Raw genomic sequence first — 23,729 nt, forward strand, 5'->3', positions numbered from 1 at the left:
CAATTACCTTCAGAAGTCACGTAATTAGTTAAATAAAGTCCACCTGTGTGCAATCTAAGTGTCACATGATCTCAGTATATATACACCTGTTCTGAAAGGCCCCAGAGTCTGCAACACCACTAAGCAAGGGGCACCACCAAGCAAGCGGCACCATGAAGACCAAGGAGCTCTCCAAACAGGTCAGGGACAAAGTTGTGGAGAAGTACAGATCAGGGTTGGGTTATAAAAAAATATCCGAAACTTTGAACATCCCACGGAGCACCATTAAAGCCATTATTAAAAAATGGAAAGAATATGGCACCACAACAAACCTGGCAAGAGAGGGCCGCCCACCAAAACTCACGGACCAGGCAAGGAGGGCATTAATCAGAGAGGCAACAAAGAGACGATAACCCTGAAGGAGCTGCAAAGCTCCACAGCGGAGATTGGAGTATCTGTCCATAGGACCACTTTAAGCCGTACACTCTACAGAGCTGGGCTTTACGGAAGAGTGGCCAGAAAAAAGCCATTGCTTAAAGAAAAAAATAAGCAATCACGTTTGGTGTTCGCCAAAAGGCATGTGGGAGACTCCCCAAACATATGGAAGAAGGTACTCTGGTCAGATGAGACTAAAATTGAGCTTTTTGGCCATCAAGGAAAACGCTATGTCTGGTGCAAACCCAACACCTCTCATCACCCCGAGAACACCATCCCCACAGTGAAGCATGATGGTGGCAGCATCATGCTGTGGGGATGTTTTTCATCGGCAGGGACTGGTCAGAATTGAAGGAATGATGGATGGCGCTAAATACAGGGAAATTCTTGAGGGAAACCTGTTTCAGTCTTCCAGAGATTTGAGACTGGGATGGAGGTTCACCTTCCAGCAGGACAATGACCCTAAGCATACTGCTAAAGCAACACTCGAGTGGTTTAAGGGGAAACATTTAAATGTCTTGGAATGGCCTAGTCAAAGCCCAGACCTCAATCCAATTGAGAATCTGTGGTATGACTTAAAGATTGCTGTACACCAGCGGAACCCATCCAACTTGAAGGAGCTGGAGCAGTTTTGCCTTGAAGAATGGACTAAAATCCAAGTGGCTAGATGTGCCAAGCTTATAGATACATACCCCAAGAGACTTGCAGCTGTAATTGCTGCAAAAGGTGGCTCTACAAAGTATTGACTTTGGGGAGGGTGAATACTTATGCAAGCTCAAGTTTTCTATTTTTTTGTCTTATTTCTTGTTTGTTTCACAATAAAAAACATTTTGCATCTTCAAAGTGGTAGGCATGTTGTGTCAATCAAATGATACAAACCCCCAAAAAATCAATTTTAATTCCAGGCTGTAAGGCAACAAAATAGGAAAAATGCCAAGGGGGGTCAATACTTTCGCAAGCCACTGTATACAAGTAGAATCTAGGATTTTTGTGAATACTGGTGGTGTTGTTCTTGAAAATCAGATTGCTCTAGCTAAAGTGCATTTACAAAAACTATTATGACATCATGCATTAATTAATAAGAGGGGCTGTTTTCTACTTATGTTTATTCTTCTATGGGTCTCGCAAACAGCTTAAAGCATTCTTTCACAAAGGGCAACGTACACACAGATAAATACATTTGTATTCATGTTCTTTCTGCACCTTTACCAAAGTTATTTTTTGTGCATTTCATTTAAATCATCTCATTTTAAATGCATTTGCTTGAAGCAGTGTATTAAATCAAATTTCTTACGATGTGAATGCTCAACTGTGAATATGTTTTTCTTCCTTTGCTTTATGTGTGATGGTGCAGACCACTTAAGTTTTTTATTTTATTTTCTGTTCATAGTTATATTCTGTGTGGTCCAGTGGATAAAGAAAAGGTTTGGAACCAGGAGGTTCCTGGCTTTAAATCCCAGCTCAGCCACTGACTCACTGTGTGACCTTGAGCAAGTCACTTAACCTCCTTGTGCTCTGTCTTTAGGATGAGGTGTGAAACCGAGGTCCTATTCTAATAACCCTGCAACAATGATTGTTGTTGCATTGTTCACAGCTTAACCTCTGGAAAATTCCTTGATAAAGATGTCTGCTAAATAAATAATATTATTATATACTGCTAATATAGTTATTCATTATAAATAATATGTTTAAGCAGGAAACCTCTTTTCATGTCTCCTACAATAACATCATTTTTATACTTTTTACCCAACTGACTAAGTTATGATTAAATTTAAAGTGAGTATAATTAAATAGTTTGCTGCTGGCCATTTACAAAGATTGTAATACTGTACCTCTAGTTAGATGTGTTAGTGCTCCGGTTCTGGTGCCACCAACAACTCTGCCTGATGGCTATCATAGTGTCATGCAGTTCAAGTTTGTGTTTGTTTATTTTAAATCATTCAGTTAGGTTGGAGCAGTGTGTTTAACTTCGTTACTGCAATATGTCAGTAGGTGGCATATTTTGTATAACAGTTTACACTTCCTGCTCTACTTGGTTGTGGTTGTTTTTCTTGGCAAAGGATATCCATTGTTTCATGTATTGTTGATAAAGCACACTTTATGACTGCTTTTTTCAGCTTTTATTCCTACACGTTCCTGTGTGGTTAAAATAATTCTATAGATGTGAAGGCAGTAGCTAATGTGTATTCTTAAATTCCAGTCTGTGCTCTGGAATTAAAGAACGGTGGACAAGTGTAAACACAACCTAAAATGGTAAGTATCTCTGCTGCCATCCAGATGTAAGTCTGAGTTGTAAATGTAAATGAGACTTATAGGTGCAATAATTATCATACGATACAAATCTGTGTTACCCTGACTAGTTTTAAACACCTTCAAATCCCCCCCCCCCCCCCCCCCCCATCCGCTACAATTAATTTTGTGGAAGTCCATAGCTGCACCATCTTTGAAATGAGTGATTGTGTCAAAATATCCTGGCTGCTTTAAAGGGTGCGTTGCCAATTAATGTCATTCAGTGTCTGACAGCTCACAGTGCATATGCCTCCGTCGCACATGTATGTATGTATAGCCTACTTCAAGTGCTATTAAACATGAGTTAATATGTGTATTTCAAAAAATGTAGTAAAGGCTGACTCCAGTGGTTTCTTTTTTGCCACTGTACTACGGCACGGAGGGCAGTTGCAGATGCAGAGGTACAGAACACGGGTGCGTTCAATAGGCAGAGCTCAGCACTACCTCGCTGGAGGGTCAAAATGGCCGACCTATATTATCAGTGCCGTGGATGCAAATCGACTTTTTCAAATGTCGATTTGTATGACCAACACATGTGACACACACACACACACACACACACATACATATATATATGTGTGTGTGTGTGTGTGTGTGTGTGTGTGTAGTTTTTTTTTAAAACTGATTATATTTTTTAAGTGATGATTGCATTAGAAAAGGAAACATTTACAACTTGACAAATCTGACTCACACCTCAAGATGTTAAACCAAAACAAGTGCCTGTAACTTTATTACAAAAATACAGTAGTAGTAATTACATTATATATATGTAGTGCGTGTGTCTCCCCTGTGATTGGACCCGTCTATGAGTCACTTTTCCCATTGGCCCAAAGTGTGCGGCTGAGGACCAATGGGATGCGTAAGCTTTCAATAAAAGAGCGGGCCAGGGTTATAAGAGGCGCTGCAACGCCCTTTTGTAGTTTCATGGTTGCCATGGTTCTGGCGTAGCCAAGGAATAAGTGGAAACTTCACAGGATGCGGTTTAAAGCAGTGAAAACTGCTATTTTTTTATTGAAGCGCTGGAACAGCAGGGAAATGGATGCTCTCTCATTAAACGATTTAGCTCAAACATAGGACACATGACTACGCGAACACTTCAAGAACACGACCACGTGCTGCACGCAAGCAGCTTTTGAATAGTGATTCCCCAACCCTCCCCCGAGCCCTATTGGCTCACACAAACAGGGGTACATTTACATACACACCGTCCAATCGCTCGGACCCGCGCAAACAGCTGGCTGGCGGAACCAAACACAAATCACATGTAGCCACCACAGACCCCTATCTACATACAGCTGCACTGTGCACATGACACCCCAGGCAACGGGCCAGCACTGCCTAGACACAAAACATGCTTCCAGTCAGACTCACGCAGGGTGGGGAAGACAGTACAGCACACACAGCAGTACACTAACACCACCCCCCGCGTCCAGTTCCAAACTTACCCGCTGTTATCGCAAGCTAACAGAATTTCGAAACACTATGAAACATGACGGCAGAGATTACACTTGTCATATAATTAGAAATCACATTAATTGGCTGTGATGTGGTCTCGGGGAGGTTACAAGAGATTAACGACTGTTTTTTTTTAGCTAAGTGTTGAGTTTTCCCAGCTGTTAATGTATCATATTTAGACTCACAGACATGTAAAAGCATATCAAGTGTAATAAAGCATAGTGAAAGCAAAGTGTAATATTTCGCATTAAACTTTGTAAAATATTGAGAGGTATAGTATATAACGATTTAAGAAACATGGCAAACCAATCTATAGCATTACCATGGGAAAACTGCTGTTTTAATATGGTAAACTTGTATGAGGGTTAGTATACTTCTAAACCAGTCTAAGTGTCCAGGCCTGCGAACGAAACCAAACAAAATCGGGGTGGGGGGTGGGGGGGGGGAGTGTTCTTCATTAAATTTTTTATTTATAAATTAAATTAAACCTGATCAACTTTAGTTACAATAGAATTACATACCAAACATAGGAATAGTAGTAACTCGTTCATTTTAGGTTACTTGACTATGTTTTATTTAATTGTAAATACCCTTTATTTACAAGGGTGCGTGGTATATTCCACGCCAGCTGATATTTATTGTTTTGTTGGTATGACCCGAAAACACTTTGCCCAGTTGTACCTAAACATTGTCAAAACGGGGGAAACGGCTACACCCGTGTAACAGGTGAGCAAATTAAATAAACAACACGTTCACGTGTTTTATGTGCACGAATAGCAATTATTTATCCTGTGAACTCCCCCCCCCCCTATATGAAAGTGGAGCGGCCTCACTCCAGCTATATTTTGGCAGGACTCACAGGCCCCAAACAAGGCCCCAACCATTTTGGCTCACATATAATCAGTATATTCTATGGAACTGTAGCGTAAATAGAACCAAAATGTTGACAACATAAATGCAGTTTCATCACCTCACCACCGTAACCATGGCCCCAAACAGACGGATCCACCTGGACGGTACCAATTTCACATAGGGGAAGCATGAATCAATTGGGCTCGATAAAGATAAAGAACCTTCACATGTTAAGACAACAGAGTCCAAATACATTATTTAGTTAATTAAAGAGACATTTTAAATTGTGTTTCCACTAAATGTGTTAATCTTTCCTGTAGTGAGTTGGACTAAATTGCTGGTCTCCTCTATTTGGTCGTTGGTGTCGCCCTTGCTCCAGCTGACTGGCCTGGATTCCCGGTTAGGATCCCCGAGCTCTCCCCGGCTGCGTTCGCCGTCGTTTAAAACTGTCTTCCCTGGCTGGGTTTACCGCGAGTGTTTGTGTCAGTGGTGCTCTTGATTCTGTGTGTCTCAGTAAACAGCAGGCTTTACTGCTCAGCAGGTTTTCTTGCCTCCGTCACATCGAGAAGCCTCCCTCAGCTGCTAGGCCGCCCCGCCATCCACGGATTTGCCTTCACCGCCTCACCGACCAGAGCCATGGGAGACACAGGCAGCGAACGCAGCAAACCACCAGGCCTCCCGCCCCGCTGCTCCTGCGGATTCTGGGGGTAAGAAACAGTGAAACTGTTTTGGTTACTAAAATATTACTTTAGTGACACCGACCACAATATATCTACTTATGTGTGTGTGTGTGTGTGTGTGTGTGTGTATGTATATATATATATATAATATATAATTAATAATATATATATATATATATATATATATATATATATATATGATGTCGTTGTATTCTGTGCGAGCGTACTTGTTTAATTGTTATTGCTGCTACCAACAATAATTGGGATCTCTTGTGAATAATAATAGCAGGTGTATCCGATAAAGGGCAGGTCACAATACGATATGATTTATACACGAGTGTTTGTGTGTGTGTATATATGTGACATATAATAACTTTTTAAAATTACATTCCTAGACAAAGATGAGAACTTTAGTTTGGGATCATCTCCTTTCAAGGGTGTCCTACCATAAATGTAGGTACAAAATCAGCAGTCACCGTCTGTGTCTAAATTCAAGTCCATCACACCACCCAAAAACAAAACAAACAAACAAAAAAATTCCTGGTAGAATATATTAATGAAGACATAATCCCATTAGTTTGTTTACAAATGTTCGTTGTTGAGCACTAGCCTAGCTTTAACGTTATAACAGTCACCATAATATTATTTGTCTGTTTTATGGGTTTTCCTTTATCAAAGCGTCAAATCCCATCCAAGGCCTTCAGTTGTATTAGTAATCGAACACCAGAGGTTCCTAATTAAGCTACTAAAATTACCACTGTTGATTGCATCTTGTTTAACACCCGTCCACCCCCTATAGTTGCACTTTACTTTTGCCTGACAGCAGACTGAAACGTAACACTGGTTATGTTTCCATCAGCAAGACTAGCACATTTCTAGCGAACTTGCAAAAGGTCTCGCAAAAATATACGCGAATCTTTCCGTAGAAAAAAGTTTACATTAAAGTGGATTATAGATAGATAGATAGATATGTATGTAATAATAAACAGACAGAATGGCAGTCCAGTATCAGATGCCCCACAGTAGCTGCACCGAAACCTAAAAGAAGATGTTTAAATCCTGTTTGGGGAAAATTTATATTTTGGGGGGTTTATTTTAAGTCAGGGGTGGAATTAAAATATACAGTGTCCAGAAATTATGCCAAGAAATGGTATAAAAAGATGATGAAATATTAAACATGTCTGCAGCAGAAAGTATGTTTGTAAGAGAAGCGAAAGAAAACGGGAGTGTCAGGTGTATGTCAGCATTTGTAAACCAAAAAAAAAAACCCACAGAATGAGCTCCGTCTTGCTTCCAGTTTGGCAAAAGCTGTTACAATTTACAACAGGTAACGTCTTTAAAGAAATGGCTTCCTCTGTCTTCCAAAGACTGCACTGTAGTGTAGAAACTATTGCCAGAAACAATGAGAAATTTGGCCACTGCCTTTTCTGCTGAACCCTGAAATCAGTGGTAGATCTACGCTTTATGTGCAGAACGTGTGCTGAAAGCACTGACCAAAGTGACATCAGTCAACCTATTGTTTACCGTCGTTTTTGAATGTAACACAAATATCTGGAGGCTGTAATGCAGAAAATAAGTGTAGCCATATTCAGTAGTTTGGAAAATGAACAGAATGATGATCCAGTACAGAAAATTGTGTGGTTTTAAATCAGACAGTACGCCAATAATGCTATCACATCATTATTATGTATGTTGATTTTATAATATAATGTATGTAATATAACTGAAAGAACTGAAACAGGGTTGGGAGTTTGACTGGCTGTTTTTGAGGGAGGGTGTTTGGATCCAGCTGATGACGGAATTGTGGACCAATCGTGTCTTCCCTGTTGATTTGCTGCCCAGTAGCTGCGAATTGAGCCTTCATTACGGTGTCCTGTCACGGACATCATTTTGCTTGTCTTTAGACCAGCGTCAAAGTATGTGTAAGTAGCATTTTTATGTTATCAGATTAGTTGTAGATTAGAATGTTAACCCTCCTATTATGTTCAGAATTTAGGTACATCTGTTATATTTTGGGTCATGTTGACCCGATGCCATTTCAAACTAATTTAAACAGACTTAAATTGATTTAACTGTTTTTATTTGCAAAGGTTTTACTGTTATGCTCTTTTAGTCCAGGAGCTGTGATAAAACTTCTTTGACTGCCAACCTGGGAGCGCCTCATTTTGGAGTGTCTTTACCAGTGAGATGCTGTTGCAATACTGACCGTGAAAATTAGGCTCTGCCTTGTAGAAATTGTTTTTTTTGTTGATAAATATCTCCAGACAGGTAAAGCCATTTCCAGAGATAATACAAATGAAATAATAATAAAATAACAAATTGAAGAAGTTTGTTTTATTCCTGCACACAAATCTACAGAGAAATGCCACATCTTCTTTGTATACATGACCTATTCTACATCTCGTAGGTTCTGTTTTCTGTGTATAAGTTCATGACCCCAACTTAGGAAAAGTCATAAAATGTTATACAGGAAAAGAGAAATAGCATTTAATCTAATTGGAAACTAGAGTCTGGTCAAATAGACCTGAAACCTAATTGGAGGGTTAAGGGAAAATGTATTTAAGGGTATTTGTGCATGGATTTATTTAAAAATATAATTCACAGTTAAGCACTTCAACGTTCCAGCGGCCATCTATGCGAAATAGAAGGCTGCTGCATCTGGAAGCTGATTGACTGGTCGCACTCAATCGTATTCTGATATTAGAAAATACATTTTGAAATTACATTTAAAGTCATAGCCCATCCCTCGCTAAACCAGACATGTCAGGAGACAGATAGCTTATCCAAAAAAGAGGTGTCCAGTTTAAAAAAACAAACAAGTGCTACATTTATTTGAAATAAATAGATCGTTGCCCAGAAAAATAATTATTTTCTCCAAGTTGGCCTTGGCTTACTGCTGTAACTCAAATATCTACAGCTATAGCGCACTTTTTATACTTCATGTATAGGCTACCAATAACAAATACATTATGATGCTTTGTTCACGTTACTGTACAATGCGAAAACAAGAGGATTTCAAATTGAAACTAAATGGTTTTAGTGTTTTTTTTGTTTTTTTTTAAATTGTAGTCCTACTTTGTACCCAGTTAATATAACAGATATTGTAAGTGACTGCAGATAATGCACAGTTCACAGCCTACCTCTGTAAAGCGCTTTTTGATGGTGGTCCACTATGAAAGGCGCAATATAAAAATAGATGTTATGCATAGACGCACTGTGATACTGTAGCATTGTGTGAAAATAAAGCAGACTCACACAAGCAGGGTTTTCGTTTTCCGAAATTGACGGTTTATTCATTTTCTACAGTAAACGGAACTGCTGTCAGCCACAGTCCATGCCAAAATAATAAACCCCTTTTAATTAGTATTTCTCAATTTGTTTTGGTTATTTTTCTGTCTTAGTTGTTTCCACTACACTTCTCATACACAATGCTCTTGCCAGCTCACCGGGTCATTACAATACTATACAGTACCTTACATATACAACACACGCTTAAAACTAAAAACATTGTACACTGATCTGCTATAATATTTGGTTGGTATGTGCTACTGTAGTCCATAGGCTGTGTGTGTACATATGTTTATAAACACCTGCACTGCCATTTACATTAATTGTTTTTCAAAGCAAGAGTTGCAGAAACACACCAAATTGCCAGTCCTTCTGCCATTCTCTCACTGGATGACAAAACTCGCCCAGTGTGTGGTGAAAAGGTTCTAGGGATAAATCAGAGTAAGAATAACCAGCAGAGGGATTTTAACTAAAATGCAGAATTTTATATAAAAAAAATAAAAAAAATCCTTCAAAACTTTCAACTGCATTTAACACACAGAACAGCTTACTAACAAAGCACAACAAAATGTTTGCTCAATAAAATCTGTTCTATAATGCAGTATATAACAATGAGGTGTACTTTAATAATAATAAATACACTGAACAAAAATAAACGTAAAGTGTTGGTCCCATGTTTCATGAGCTGAAATAAGATCCCAGAAATTTTCCATTCGCTCAAAAAGCTTATTTCTCTCAAATTTTGTGCACAAATTTTACATCCCTGTTAGTAAGCATTTATCCTTTGCCAAGATAATCCATCCACCTGACAGGTATGGCATATCAAGAAGCTGATTAAACAGCATGATCATTACACAGGTGCACCTTGTGCTGCTTACAATAAAAGGCCACTCTAAAATGTGCAGATTTGTCACACAACACAATGCCACAGATGTCTCAACTTTTGAGGGGGGCGTGCAATTGGCATGCTGACTGCAGGAATGTCCACTAGAGCTGTTGCCAGAGAAATGAATGTTCATTTCTCTACCATAAGCCTCCTCCAGCGTCAATTTGGAGAATTTGGCAGAACGTCCAACTGGCCTCACAACCGCAGACCGTGTGTAACCATGCCAGACCAGGACCTCACCATGGTCTTGACCTGACTGCAGTTCGACATTGTAACCGACAGTGTGCAAATGCTCATCTTCGATGGCCACTGGCACGTTGGAGAAGTGTGCTCTTCACGGATAAATCTCAGTTTCAACTGTATCGGGCAGATGGCAGACAGTGTGTATGGTGTCGTGTGGGTGAGCGGTTTGCTGATGTCAACGTTGTGAACAGAGTGCCCCATGGTGGCGGTGGGGTTATGGTATAGGCAGGCATAAGCTACGGACAACGAACACAATTGCATTTTATCGATGACAATTTGAATGCACAGAGATATCGTGACGAGATCCTGAGGCCCATTGTCGTGCCTTTCACCTCATGTTTCAGCATGATAATGCACGGCTCCATGTCGCAAGAATCTGTACACCATTCCCCAGTTCTTTCGTGGTCTGCATACTCGCCAGACATGTCACCCATTCAGCATGTTTGGATGCTCTGGATCGACGTGTACGACAGCATGTTCCAGTTCCCGCCAATATGCAGCAACTTCGCGCAGCCATTGAAGAGGAGTGGGACAACATTCCACAGGCCACAATCAACAGTCTGATCAACTCTATGCGAAGATGTGTCTCGCTGCATGAGGCAAATGGTGGTCACACCAGATACTGACTGGTTTTCTGATCCACGCCCCTACCTTCTATTTTAAGGTATCTTTGATCAACAGATGCATATCTGTATTTCCTAGATTAGGGCCTAATGAATTTATTTCAATTGACTGATTTCCTTATATGAACTGTAACTCAGTAAAATCTTTAAAATTGTTGCATGTTGCATTTTATATTTTTGTTCAGGAATCAACATCATCAGGTAGTAATAATTAAAAAAAAAAAAAAAAAAAATCCGGAATCAAGTCATTGTCAGTAGGAGACCAATAATAGCAAACAAAGGCTTAACGTTGCCCGAGTAGTTTGCAGTCAAAATCCAAACTGGTTAACTTTCAACAAAAAAATAAAAATGCCTCACATGGCTGACCACTGCGCACAGTAAAACTAAAAGACGCAATGCTTGTTTGTTTTTTGCCACATTCTGTGTTTTCTTCCAGAGTAGCAGATGAGTTCTTGCATTTTAGATTGCGCATTTAACTGTAATACTGTACTTTCACGCGTTGCATCTTTTTTTTTTTTAAAGATGCCATTTTCATTGCTCATGTACTCCCTTAGCCAATAGTGAAGGGCGATCGCCTCCCTGACAATTGTCAGTGAGGTGACAATTCTAGTGGCTGATCACTTAACTTCCTTCTCTCAAATACTGTGCCAAGTTTTGATAATTTTTTCCATTTGTTTAGAAATTAACGAGTATTCAAAACTTGATCAAAGTATTCAAGTAGTAATTTGATTTAGAATACTCAATTAATCGAATGTTCGGACTCTCCTCTAGTCCAGTATAACCTGTTGAATATAGTAAAATCTGACATGAAATACTACTGCTATTATGGCTTCTGGTAGACTTTCACTATACAATTTTGTAGTTCATTTGATGAAATGATGTTTTTATTTATTTATTTTATATATAAATTGTCTCACCAATGTGCTGCTTTCGAGCGTGCAAGAATCTCATGACAGAAAGGCAAGCACACCATTCTGAAATGCCTCGCTAAAACAGTGCCCAACTTTTTTCTATTTTAACATGTTGCATATTGTAACGTCTTGCTGTAAAATAAAGGCACACATACAGGGGCCACCCCCCCCCCCCCCCCCCCCCCCCCCCCCCCCTGGCCCTGCTGCTATGCTGTCTCTGCCTGTTTTCTGAGCAATATAATGGCTTTTATTACTTTTTGAAAACGAACAAATACTTAAATTATGAGCATATGTCTGTGTTCATCCCAGCACTGTAAATTTTTTAATTTAACTACCCCTGACGCTCTATGGAAGGTAGCAAATCTCTTTGGATCTGCTTTCACAATCTTATAAATATTCCCATCAACACTTTAACCTTTTTCAGCTAAATGTTTTCAGCTGAATGTGTGAACTTACACCGACCTTTAGTCAATATTAGATCTCTATCAAGTAAAGCACAAGTTAATGACTTTATTGTAGATCACAACCTTGATTTTGTTATTCATAACCAAAACCTGGCTCAGTTATGATGATAATATTTCTCATATTGAGACCTCTCCTTTAAATTATACCTTTTTCAGAAAGCATGCCCTGTTATGCAGGGGAATGGACTTGGTACTGTTTTTGTGTGCAGATTACAATTCTAAACAAAGTGTTTTTCAGTAGGCTACTCTTCTTGAGTTTGCTGATTTCCTGTCTGTTATCAGCTAAGCACGATAAGATTATTTCACTTGGAGATTGACATACAAATACTGTGGAATTTTCACGGCTGTTAGATTGTCTTGATTTTATATTCAGCATGTTGCAGGACCAACTCAATTGTGGTTGCACCTAAGATTTAGTCATCCTTCTGGGCTGTTCAAAATGAATCCACTGTAGATCCACACAAAGTGCGGAGGGCTGCAAGCTTTTATGCAGGTGACCATCTCCCGATTTAGCAACAAATTAATCACAATTCAGGAGATGGCCACCTTCTACACAAGGTTTTAATTCTACACTGACAAAGGACGAGCTGCCTGATCTCGCCTCTGCGCTTTTGCCGTCATTATATACAAATAAATCATAATACAAACACAAAATAATAAACTGCACAGGGGCGGAGAGCTACCCTGTTCTAAAATAAACAATACATTTGTTTTAAATACCATAAATTAAAAATAAAAATACTTTAACCCCCTTTTTATGTACAGGGCGCCTCGCCCTGTCACAAGGCTACGTTGACTACCCAATAAGAGTGTGGCACATACTATTAAAACTTTCAGAATAAGTTCAACCGCAGTACATTTTTCTGAAATGGTGAGATGATCGCAGCTCGGTGCTACCCACTCTGTCTGTGGTGAGTTAGTTGACAGATGTAACTGCTTTTTAACAAGAATGTTTTATATTGCATCATGGGTTAATAATGCCTGCTGCGAAATAAAAAGGGAATTAATAATAATAATAAAAAAGGAAAAATTTAAAGCGTAGATGGAGGTCCAATAAATCGCATGTTCACTGATATTTGGAAACATCTGTTAAAGTACAATGAAGCCCTAAGAACAGCCAGATGTTGCTATTTCTTGAGTCTTTAACGTGATTTACAAATTGTTTTTATCTACTTTATTTTATAATTTTTCTAATTGTGTTATCCGTCATATGTGATTTCCTATTTCGTGATAAATTTATTAGTTGTATAACTTTTTACCATTTTTTGCTACTGTGGTATGAAAGGCGCTATATAAATACATAAATTGATTTATCACTCGTGAAGAATTTACTTTTTATAACTACACTAACTTCTGTGTTTCCTCTAGAATTTGTTTTTGGTAGCCACTGTGGCTAAAGTAACTGTGTCCTTGAATGCATGCAGGGCTCTATGGTGCACCCATTTGTGACCAAAAAAGTAGTTGGTGCGACCAATTTTGTTTTGAATCAATTTTGTTTTAGGCACATGTGTGCGACCCATGCTTTCACAACCTCAAAAACATCAGAAATTTAAATTGTCAGCTACAAATACAAATTGATTTGAAAAACTAAACAAGTTTTTCCAGATAAATCATGAAAGTGTTTATCACAATGCGTACCATTATTTCTGTTGCTAACAAGGCACTACAAATTGCATATTCCACACAGCACTGTGAGCAATGGCATGTGTTTTGAATAGTGTTATGTAAGGCTGGGGCGATGCCTAATTTTTCACCATCAATGTATAGTTTTCCAAAGAAGCAGATGCATCGATTCATTGACATTATGAAAGGGTACAAAAAAATATAGTAATGCATGTGGAGCTGTGGATTAATGTGCAACATTGCTAGTACAAACTATTAGACTGATTTTAAATTACGTCAGTTTGTGCATACAGTAACAAGAAAACTGATTTGTGCCAGTCAAGTAAAACGAAAACCCATTGATGTAAAAATAATTATTTGTGTAAATCTAGTCTGTTTAACAACCAGTCCAGAGAACAACATAACTGATTTACAGAAAGTAAACACTGTCCACAGCAGTTCAGTAAATTGTCCATGGCTTAAATTTTACTCTGTCTTGCTTTCGGCACGGCATTTGGTAGCCTGGTCTAAGATTTGTAAGCAGTTTTCGAAACGCAGCTCCTTCAACAATATTTGCAGACCTTTATAGTACATTTTGCGTCAATGCATTCATAGCCACACCTGTAATCTGCTTTGCTCTGTCACTGTTCAGATCTTAAAAAAGCAACTGGTAGTACATGTTTATTTTTATCAATGTTAGATTTTGTAGGGTCCCATCTCATTAAATGGTTACGCAAATTAGTTGTGTTACAGGAGTATTCCAGACACTCATCGCATAGGCTGCACTTTACTTTCTTGTCATCTTCTGTTTCAGAAAAGAATTGCCAAATGTCAGACATTTGTATCACAGTCAATGTTTAATTTGCTGCATTGCTTGTCCTGAGGACTCCTGCGCACATGTGATCCTATTAGTAAAAATTCGGGGGGGGCGGGGTTGAGCAAGCTCCATCGCGCGCACATTCAGTGAGTCAGACTTGAGGCGAGCTGGGAAACTGAAAATCCCCCCCCCCCCCCCTGATTACCCCCCCCCCCCCCCCCCCCCCCTTCCCCCCCCCCCCCCCACCCCCTTACACAGAAATGATGCACAGGCTTGAGTGTTCAAACGATACGATGCATCCCCTCTGCCTTTGTTATGTACTCATGGTTTGCAAGACAGTTGTAAAGGGTGTTAAAAGCCAAATAACAATTGTATACAACAAAAAGTCAATGTAGAGGTTTTTCATTCCAGTTCTGGTCAGGACTGACAAGCTTTAATTTTACATACAGTATTGGAAGACCTAAAAATGATGATTCCTAGTACATGTCTCTACATCACTGCATTCTAAATAAATAAGCAAATACATAATAAAAATAGTAGTATTACAACATTTCCATGTATGCATTTATTCATGGTACCATAATGTATGGCTGGATCAGAATATATTGCTGCACAATAATGTCTCAAGTTGGTTTTGAGCCAAAATGCCTGATGACAGAACCACCAGTGCATTACTAGTTTAAAACCAACGAGACACATTTGTGTGGCAATATATTCAGACCCATGTTATTTTATGTATTCTGTGCTTCTTAAACCTGCTATCCTTTACCTTCTTTCTTAAGCTGTTTTTCTTTGGCTAAGTTTGTTTTGTGAAGAGCTGCTCTGGAAAATGCTATGTTCATTATGTCTGTGCAGGTAACGGTCAACAGTGCTAAGAATGGTTCACAGACAACTTGGTTCAAAGTTGCCCCCATTATTTTGTTTTTCTGTTACTGACTACAGGAAATTCAAAGTGTTTGTCAACGTCTTTTTACGGTATCTGGTGAAATTCTATCATTTCTCCCAACGAACGTAAATACGACATTTTGGTTTGTCAGTAAGTGTTTTTCTTGTTTCTTCATTTTCTTGCTCTGTTAGAAACTTGTTTAAATTCTTGTTGTTGAGGTGAACCTGTTATAGTTGTTTTGAATGTAGCCTATTGTCTGCTTTACATTGCATGTTGTAATTTATTGATAAATATGGAGTCTGATGTTAAGCGACACAGGCTGGCACTGCACACTGTAGAAAGTGATGTAGGAAGTCTAATATGAAAAATATTTATATTGGGCCCCTCCCCCCGCCCTGCTGAATCCAACTAGAAACGATCAAGAGAATAATGTGTAAAGACTGGCAGCAGTGCTACTGTAGCTGGTATGAGATCCATGGTGTTCGTGGAATCTTTTCACCATTTCAGAATTCCCTTTGGTAGTTCAGCTCCAGGGTCGATGCTGGATCGATGTTGAAGTTCTTCCATACAAGGTTTTTTGAGCGAGAGGATGATGCGGTTAAGGAGCAGGATATGTTTGTTTTTTTGTGTGTGTGTATTTGCAAGATGTTTACCTAAAAGATCTGAGTAGGTATGAAAAATAAGATCTTGTTTTAAAATACAGATTTATTGTTTTAATACCTGTACACATTTATTGAGAGTGTTAGCACCTTTCAAACCCCAGCACGACACGGGCCTGTAATAAACAAGCGCCTGACTGTCTTCAGATAATCACGATAGTAATAATAATGCTGATCGAGATGAGGCTGTGTGTTTTCATTTTTTTGGCAGGGGTGTTTCATTCCTGACACTCACTGTGACGGATGGTTTTAATCCTTCTAGGCAGCATCGCTGTGCAGCTAGCTGAAGAAACAATTTCAACTGAGCAAGACTAATGTAGAGTTTAAACTGCCTGCCCGCTAACCCCAGTATCTGGGTCTCGAGGTTGGGGTTTATTGTAGCTGTCAGGGAGTGAATGACAGGCTAAAGTCCTTATCCGGAAGAATGGTGGAGGTGTTTAGAGTGACGACGGAGCAGCAGATTAATTATCCCCACAGTTTATTTAGGCGGCGGGGGTGGCTATTTTGAATACCTGGTATCTATTTCATTGCAAAATTACTTTTTTTCCATTTCATATACCTATAACTACAATATAACTATAATTATGTACTGGACTTTTTCAAGCTAGTTTGTTCAAATAAATGCCTATACATTGTTTATTTTTTGTATTTATTTTAATCAAGCAACAGTTAACTTATATATATATACACACACATATATATATATATATATATATATATATATATACATACACATATATATATATATATCGGTGCCTATAGAAAGTCTACACCCCCTTGAACTTTTTTTTTTGCATTTTGTTGTCAGTGCTTCAGTTTCTTGCATTTAAATGAGGATTTCTTTCCACTTATCTACACACCATACTCCACACTGTTAAGGGGGAAAAGTTTTTATTGAGAGAAAGATTGTGTTAATTAGAAAACTGAAAGATCATAATTGGATAAGTCTCCACCCCCTTAGTTAATACTTGGTGGAGGCAACAATTATAGCTCTCTGTTGGGGTAGGTCTCTACCAACTTTGCACACCTAGACCTGGCAATATTTGACCATTCTTCTTTACAAAACTGTTCAAGCTCCTTGGAGAGCGCTGATGGACAGCAATCTAAGTAATGCCACAAATTTGATTGGATTTAGGTCAGGGCTCGGACTGGTCCACTCAAGGACATTTACCTTTTAGTTCCTTAGCCATTCCAGTGTAGCTTTTAGCTGTGTGCTTTGGGTCGTCATGCTGAAAGGTGAATTTCTGTCCCAGTTTCAGCTTTCCTGCAGAGGGCACAGGTTTTCCTCAAGGACTTTTCTCTACTTCGTTCCATTCATTTTCCCTTTTATACTGACAAGTGCCCCAGTCCCTGTTGATGAGAAACATCCCCATAATGTGATGCTGCCACCACCATGCTTCACAGTAGGGATGGTGTTCTTTGGGTGATGCGCTGTGTTGGGTTTGCGGCAATCATAACGCTTTGCATTTTGGACAAAGTTCCATTTTAGTTTAGTCAGACCACAAAACTTTTTGCCACATGACTACAGAATCTACAGAAAACAGTTTTTTTGCATGCTTCAGACAGGATTCAAGGTGGGTTTTCTTGAGTAATGGCTTCCTTCTTGCCACCCTACCATACAGGCCAGATTTGTGGCTTGCTTGGGATATTGTTGTCATGCACACTTTGACCAGTCTTGGCCATAAAAGCCTGTAGCAATTGCAAAGTTGCCATTAGCCTCTTGGTAGCCTCTCTGATCAGTCTCCTTCTTGCTCGTTCATCCAGTTTGGAGGGCCAGTCTGATCTAGGCAGGGTCTTGGTGGCGCCATACACCTTCCACTTCTTTAATAATCATCTTGACCATGCTCCAAGGGATATTCAAGGCCTTTGATATTTTTTTATACCCATCCCCTGATCTGTGCCTTTCAAGAACTTTGTCCCGGAGTTCTTTTGAAAGTGCCTTGGTGCTTATGGTTGAGTCTTTGCTTTGAAATGCACTACCCAGCAGAGAGAACCTACAGGAACTGCTGAATTTATCATTAAATCATGTGAATCACTACAATTTAACACAGGTGGAGGCCTCGTAACTTGGTGTGTGATATATGTATTGCTCGCGTTCGTTTGCCCTTTTTAAATGAGACCCAGTACACAAAACTTGGAAGTTTAGTGCTGACAAACACTTTTAGTAATACAAAAGTAAACAAACGAAATAAACACCTAGCTCCTTTGGAGCACTGACTAAACAGTTGATCACGTTAACAAACACATCAGACAGATAAGCTGTTTACCGGTAGACATGAACGCACAGTTTTATACTCGGTTGGGATTGCTCAGAAACAGGACATGCACCTTTCTGCTTCCTTCTCCACAGCAGTCCTGAATGATTTGGCTGTCGGGTTTGTAGTTCCCACAGAAACAGATATAGGTAGCTGACACAAATTTACCATGGGTAGGGCCAACAATAAAACCATTAACACAAGAACAAATTAACAATAACACTCATTTGCACATGTGGAGGGAGGATTTTAACCCCTTGTGTGTGTGAAATATATATTGAAAAAATAAGACAAGCTTTGCATTAGCGGCAAGTACACCTCAATAGCTGCGGCGACTGTTTTCGGGGATCTAAATTGGAAAGAAAATAACATCCTGTTGGGTTTATGTCTGTGATAACTCTTAATTATCCATTAATATTAACCGTGTGGCTTCCAATACGGAATGCTTTTTCTACAGATAGTTTTCTTACCAAAAAGGTAAAATAAGTAGCCTTTGTTTAAAAATAAATATACAAATAACTAAAGTATTGTGAGCGGTGCACCCCAGAAAAGTCTGAAAACATAAATTATTTTTAATGAGGTAGATTTACTAAGAAAAAACATGCTCTCTAAAATGCATAGGTGAAAAGTACAAAATTTAAATCTGTATGAGAAACATTACTCTCACATTTACAAAATGTGTACCTATTTTGTTTTGGGTTAAATAAAACTATTTGTGGAGCAGATTAGTGCTGTTCATCCTTTTGAATGAAATATTTCATTGGCAGAGATTGGAAATTCTGTTTTCTCCTGCTTGATAAAGAAATTCCACACCATGCTTTGCTTGGATGCCATGTTAATGTAAGTCTGAAATATTTACCAGTTCGGATTCGGAGGACTGCATCCTTTTAAGTGTAGTTTTGGACTATTGTATTTGTCATAGTGAGACCAGTGAACAATAGTTAGAACAAACAGGATGTGACAAAGGATTGTGACAGAAATAATGAATCTTGGTTGTAGATCCCCCTCCCAACCAGTGAGGGCGCTAAGCAGCGAGGACAGAGTTCTTTTAACGGACTGGCCTGACAGTTCTTTCCCCAGGTTGGAAAGTCGGTCAGTCTGGATGAAGGCGAGACTCCTTTGCCAGAACGTATTGACCCAGAAGGTAAAGAGGTAGCAGCTGCAGATTGTAAAGGCAGCTGCAATCGTTTACCAAGGGGTCATGCGTACTAGCATATAAGGGGGAGTGGAGAATCGTAATCTGTTCCTTCGCTTGGTTATAAAATATAACCCGGAAGGACCTGTGCAGTAAGTTGTGAAATATTGTGAGTGTTTGTTTGTCTTGTCTATAATTGTTACTTGTGTGTTCATAGACGGCTAACACGTTCCGGAGCTGTCGCGAAGGGCCAGCATTGAACCCAGAACAGCACTACTCTACTGTCACTCTTTAAACTGTATAGCCCACTATGACCATTACAGCGCACTCCCAGGATTGGTGACCGTGATTCTATACTGTGGGAGATATTCCTTTGCCGTATTCCACAACTAAATGCCTATGGTCAGACACATTCTTCTGGGGTTTTTGTATGTATGCATTTTTGTACATTTCGCCACAGTTCTGTTTTAAGTCCTCTGTGTCTTAACTGTAATACAGCTTTAAATCCTGCTAACAAGCCTCCATTCCTGATTTTTTAATCTTGTTTTAAATCTTGCAAGCGGAGTCTCCAATAGAAATGTAGAAATGTGTTGTCACTCAGTAGTTGGGGTGGGTTTAAAGTATTTAGAAAGAATCAATGATAGATAGTCAGGAAGGTGGGACATTTCCCCACAGCACTGGGAAATGTGTTTGTTTTTTTTTAATGGGAAAAGGGTAAAGTCGACGTGAATTGATTAACCATTTCCACAGTATTTCTGGTGTTCATTGACTACCAACCGTTTTAATTTTTTTTGTAGCGGGGAGGGGGGTGATGGTTAAAACCAAAAATCAGAAGCCCTATTTATAATGAGCTATAGTTTACCAAATGTATGGAGTTTTAGACTGGTTAAGTATTTGGGTTTTAAAGGTCTCTGTACTATGCTCACTCCCTCAGCCTGCTTCCTATACATGTATGGGGTTTCCCTGCTAGTAATATATTGATATTTTATTTTCTTCTTTTGGTTTCTTTCTTTTTCCGACCGTTCTCGGTCTTGGAGCAGAACTTCTGCTAGCTTGTGGTTTCGTCTTTCAGGGGCAGAGCTGAGTGAACAGCAGAACGTTATTTTATAGGGCTAGCACCCCCCCCCCCCCCCCCCCCCCCCCAAGGCCCACCTCTCAGCCACTCTGAGAGGGAGAACCCACACACCCTCTCTGTGTTACTGCCATGACCGACAGACAGATATTGTAAGACTGCTGCCCTCTTCCTTCAGCACTCTGAATGCACCAGAAGAGTCACCCCCCCCCCCCGTTATTAAGGGAATGTCTTTTTTTCTGATTTAAGAAATGGTGTAACAATTCAAACGTGTATTCAGTCTTGGAATCTGTTATGACTTGTGCTGTACTTTATCTAATAAAATATCTTTGTTGAAATCTACAACTGAATTTGGAATCGCAATTATTGTACACACATTATTTGTACACACTGATGCTTGGAAGAAAAAAGAACATTAACGAAAGTGTTTTAGTTTCTATACATTCATTGCTGATTTAACAATGTGAAAACCAACACCTGCTAATTATACAATAAATACATAAGTGCTAAAAAAACACTGAATTTTGTGATTCAGAAATAGTTAAAACTAAAGAGTACATTAACGGTCTCAAAATGGCATTGATACAACTAAACGAGAAAAGAAGAAACTATCAAAAATAGCAGAAAGACTCGAATTTATCAAAGCACTGTGTGGAAGCTCCAGGTGTGGAAGACCAAGATAGACTTCTGCAAAACCTGGAAGAATAATCATTCAAGCAGTCCGACAAAATCTTGACTACTGCAAAAGATCTGACACAAGAATTGAGAGAATAATAAATATCAAATTCATGATGAACAATTAAACTTAAGAAGATGAATGTCCTTGGGCAAAAATCAAGATACAAACCTTTGCTAAATACAATACACAGAAGAAAGGATTGGAGTTTTACATTGAATACTTGAGGAAGCCTGATTTCTTCTTCCAAATTTTCACCAAGGAAGCAACAATGTTTGGAGGAAGAGAGGTGATGAATTTAAATAAAAGTTAAACATGGTAGATATTGTGTGATAGTATGGGCTTGTTTTTCTTCCTCAGGCACTGGCAAACTTTGTACTGTAGAAGGATCAACGAATCCTGCAAACTATCACATTTTGCACTCTTTATTTGTTACCCAGTGCTAGGTGGCTTATTGGACGGAAGTTTGTATTCCAGCAGGATAATGACCCTAAGCATTCTGTGAAGTCTACAAAGGAATTGCTTTTAAAAAAAAAAAAAAAAAAAAAAGGAAGTTTATGGATTGGCCTTCTCAGTCCCCAGACTTTAATCCCATTGAAATGTTGTGGATTGACCCTGAAGGCTGCTGTTGCAAAAAGGAAAACAAAGATTGCAGTACTCAAAGCTGTATGTGTTGAACTATGGGCAAAAATATCTCCAGAGCGATGCCAGGAACTGGTTTCAAAACACAAAAAGACTGCAAGCTTTAAAGGAAGCAAAAGGTGGGCACACAAAATACTAACATAAGGGTCCCCAAATACTTTTATCAAAGTATGACATTAGTTTTTGCATGTTTCATTTTATGCATGTTCTGTAATAATGTGTTTTATTATAAAGTTTAATTAGAAATTATAGAATTAAATTATATTATTCATCACATCTTGCACATGTATGCTTTCCTTTTTACAAATTGTTTATTTTATTGTCCACTGCATGTGTTGCTATTTACAATTATTTTTTGTATTGTTTGTGGTATTTCCAAAAAGTTTAAAAAAAAAAAAAAAAAAAAAAAATGAAGTAAAGGGTTAAAGAAAATGTAGCATTCATTTTTTGATTTGTTATCTATCATTACTATTTCAGAGGTATAAATAGCTATTGAAATTATTTCAAAACCTAGTTCCTGATGTGCACATTCATTTTTTACACCTGGAGTTGAAGGGGTTAAAGATTATGTACAGAGCAGGGTCTTCATTGATTGTATCATTTTGGGCGACAGCTTGTTTGTGTTTTTTGCAATTTTAATTGGTTAAATGGTCAATGAACCAACAGTTTTTGAAGTCATCGATATTCTATTCTGTTCCTGTGAGAACTGTTTGAGCGTGCAGAGGTCCCATTAAGAGGAGCATCAGGGCTTATTAAGCATGAAAGAAATTAAATGTCACCAGAAGCTGCTGTCTGCCTTTCATTATCTGGCTCATTCACTTGAAAATACTGATTTGCTTAAAGTTTAATTGTGTTTTATGATGGAGGCTTCCCCATGCCACTTCTGTGTTCTGGTTCCATTGTGTATATAAGCTGGGTTACCATTGTAGAGAAGTTACAAATGAGTGTTCAACTGGTGTGTATCACTTCTCAGTCCAACAGACTAATAAGCAGATGGTAGGTTCTGTTGGTAGGTTTCTAGCTCAGTAACACATCAAACTCTGCATTTCTATTTTTAGGATCTGTATGCTTGTTCCACAACCATTCAAAACCCATACTTGTTGTTCCCACGTGACCAGTCAACGCATAGTTCTTCACAGAGACTTTGCTGCCTTCTGGTGCAGTAAACTTATCACCACTTACCAGAACCTTACTGAAGATGACATTCATGTGAGGAATTTCCTGATTTGTTGGTCCACCCAATGTTGGTAATGTTGTTCTTCGATGTCATTCTTGGTGCTCCACGTTCACATACCCAGCCGAGAATCACAATATTCAATACTATCAAGCTACCACCCACTATAAGCTAAATGTCTGCCAAAAATATGTTCCTGTAAGCAAGACTAAAGGCTATTTTTCTTTCTTTATTTTTCTCTCCATTGTTCGTCCGCCGTTAAAGTAAGGCGACCAGCTATCGTCACTCACGTCATCGGCAGTTTTTGGTGTCACCTGACAATCGCCCAGCTCGAAAAAACTACAGTCGCTGGTAGAGTCACTGAGTTCAAATCCACTGAACTTTTACCCAGTCGCTGACCTTGTGGCTAGATAGAACGCTAAAAATGGTTGTGTGTTGTGAAGCTGCTCAGTACAATTACTGCATATCCCAGCCTGTACGCAGTAAATAGACCAGGTTATAAAGATCAGTAGTACTTGTAAATCTATTGCTGAACAAATACAATCAACTTGTGAGTTTTACCCTCACGGCAAATGAAACTATTCAAAATGATGTTCCCTTGCATATCTCAATACATGTTCAAATAATAAACACCCGCAGGGCAGTACTATAGGACAGTAAAAATTTAGCCCAATTCTAAATTGAATAACAAATAATCAAGCAATTT

General features: G+C 38.9%; 1 protein-coding gene across 1 annotated transcript in view; it reads left to right on the forward strand.

The window, feature by feature from the left end:
• The first annotated feature begins 5,347 nt into the window (after positions 1-5,347).
• zfand3 (zinc finger, AN1-type domain 3) overlaps positions 5,348-23,729 on the forward strand; it is a 73,323-nt gene continuing 54,941 nt past the window's right edge. The window contains exon 1 of the mRNA XM_041251080.1: positions 5,348-5,717. Coding sequence (XP_041107014.1) covers positions 5,647-5,717 — 71 coding nt within the window. The 5' untranslated portion in view covers positions 5,348-5,646. The remainder of the gene's footprint in view (positions 5,718-23,729) is intronic.

This window comes from Polyodon spathula, chromosome 5, assembly GCF_017654505.1.
Source record: "Polyodon spathula isolate WHYD16114869_AA chromosome 5, ASM1765450v1, whole genome shotgun sequence".
Classification (NCBI taxonomy): Eukaryota; Metazoa; Chordata; class Actinopteri; order Acipenseriformes; family Polyodontidae; genus Polyodon; species Polyodon spathula.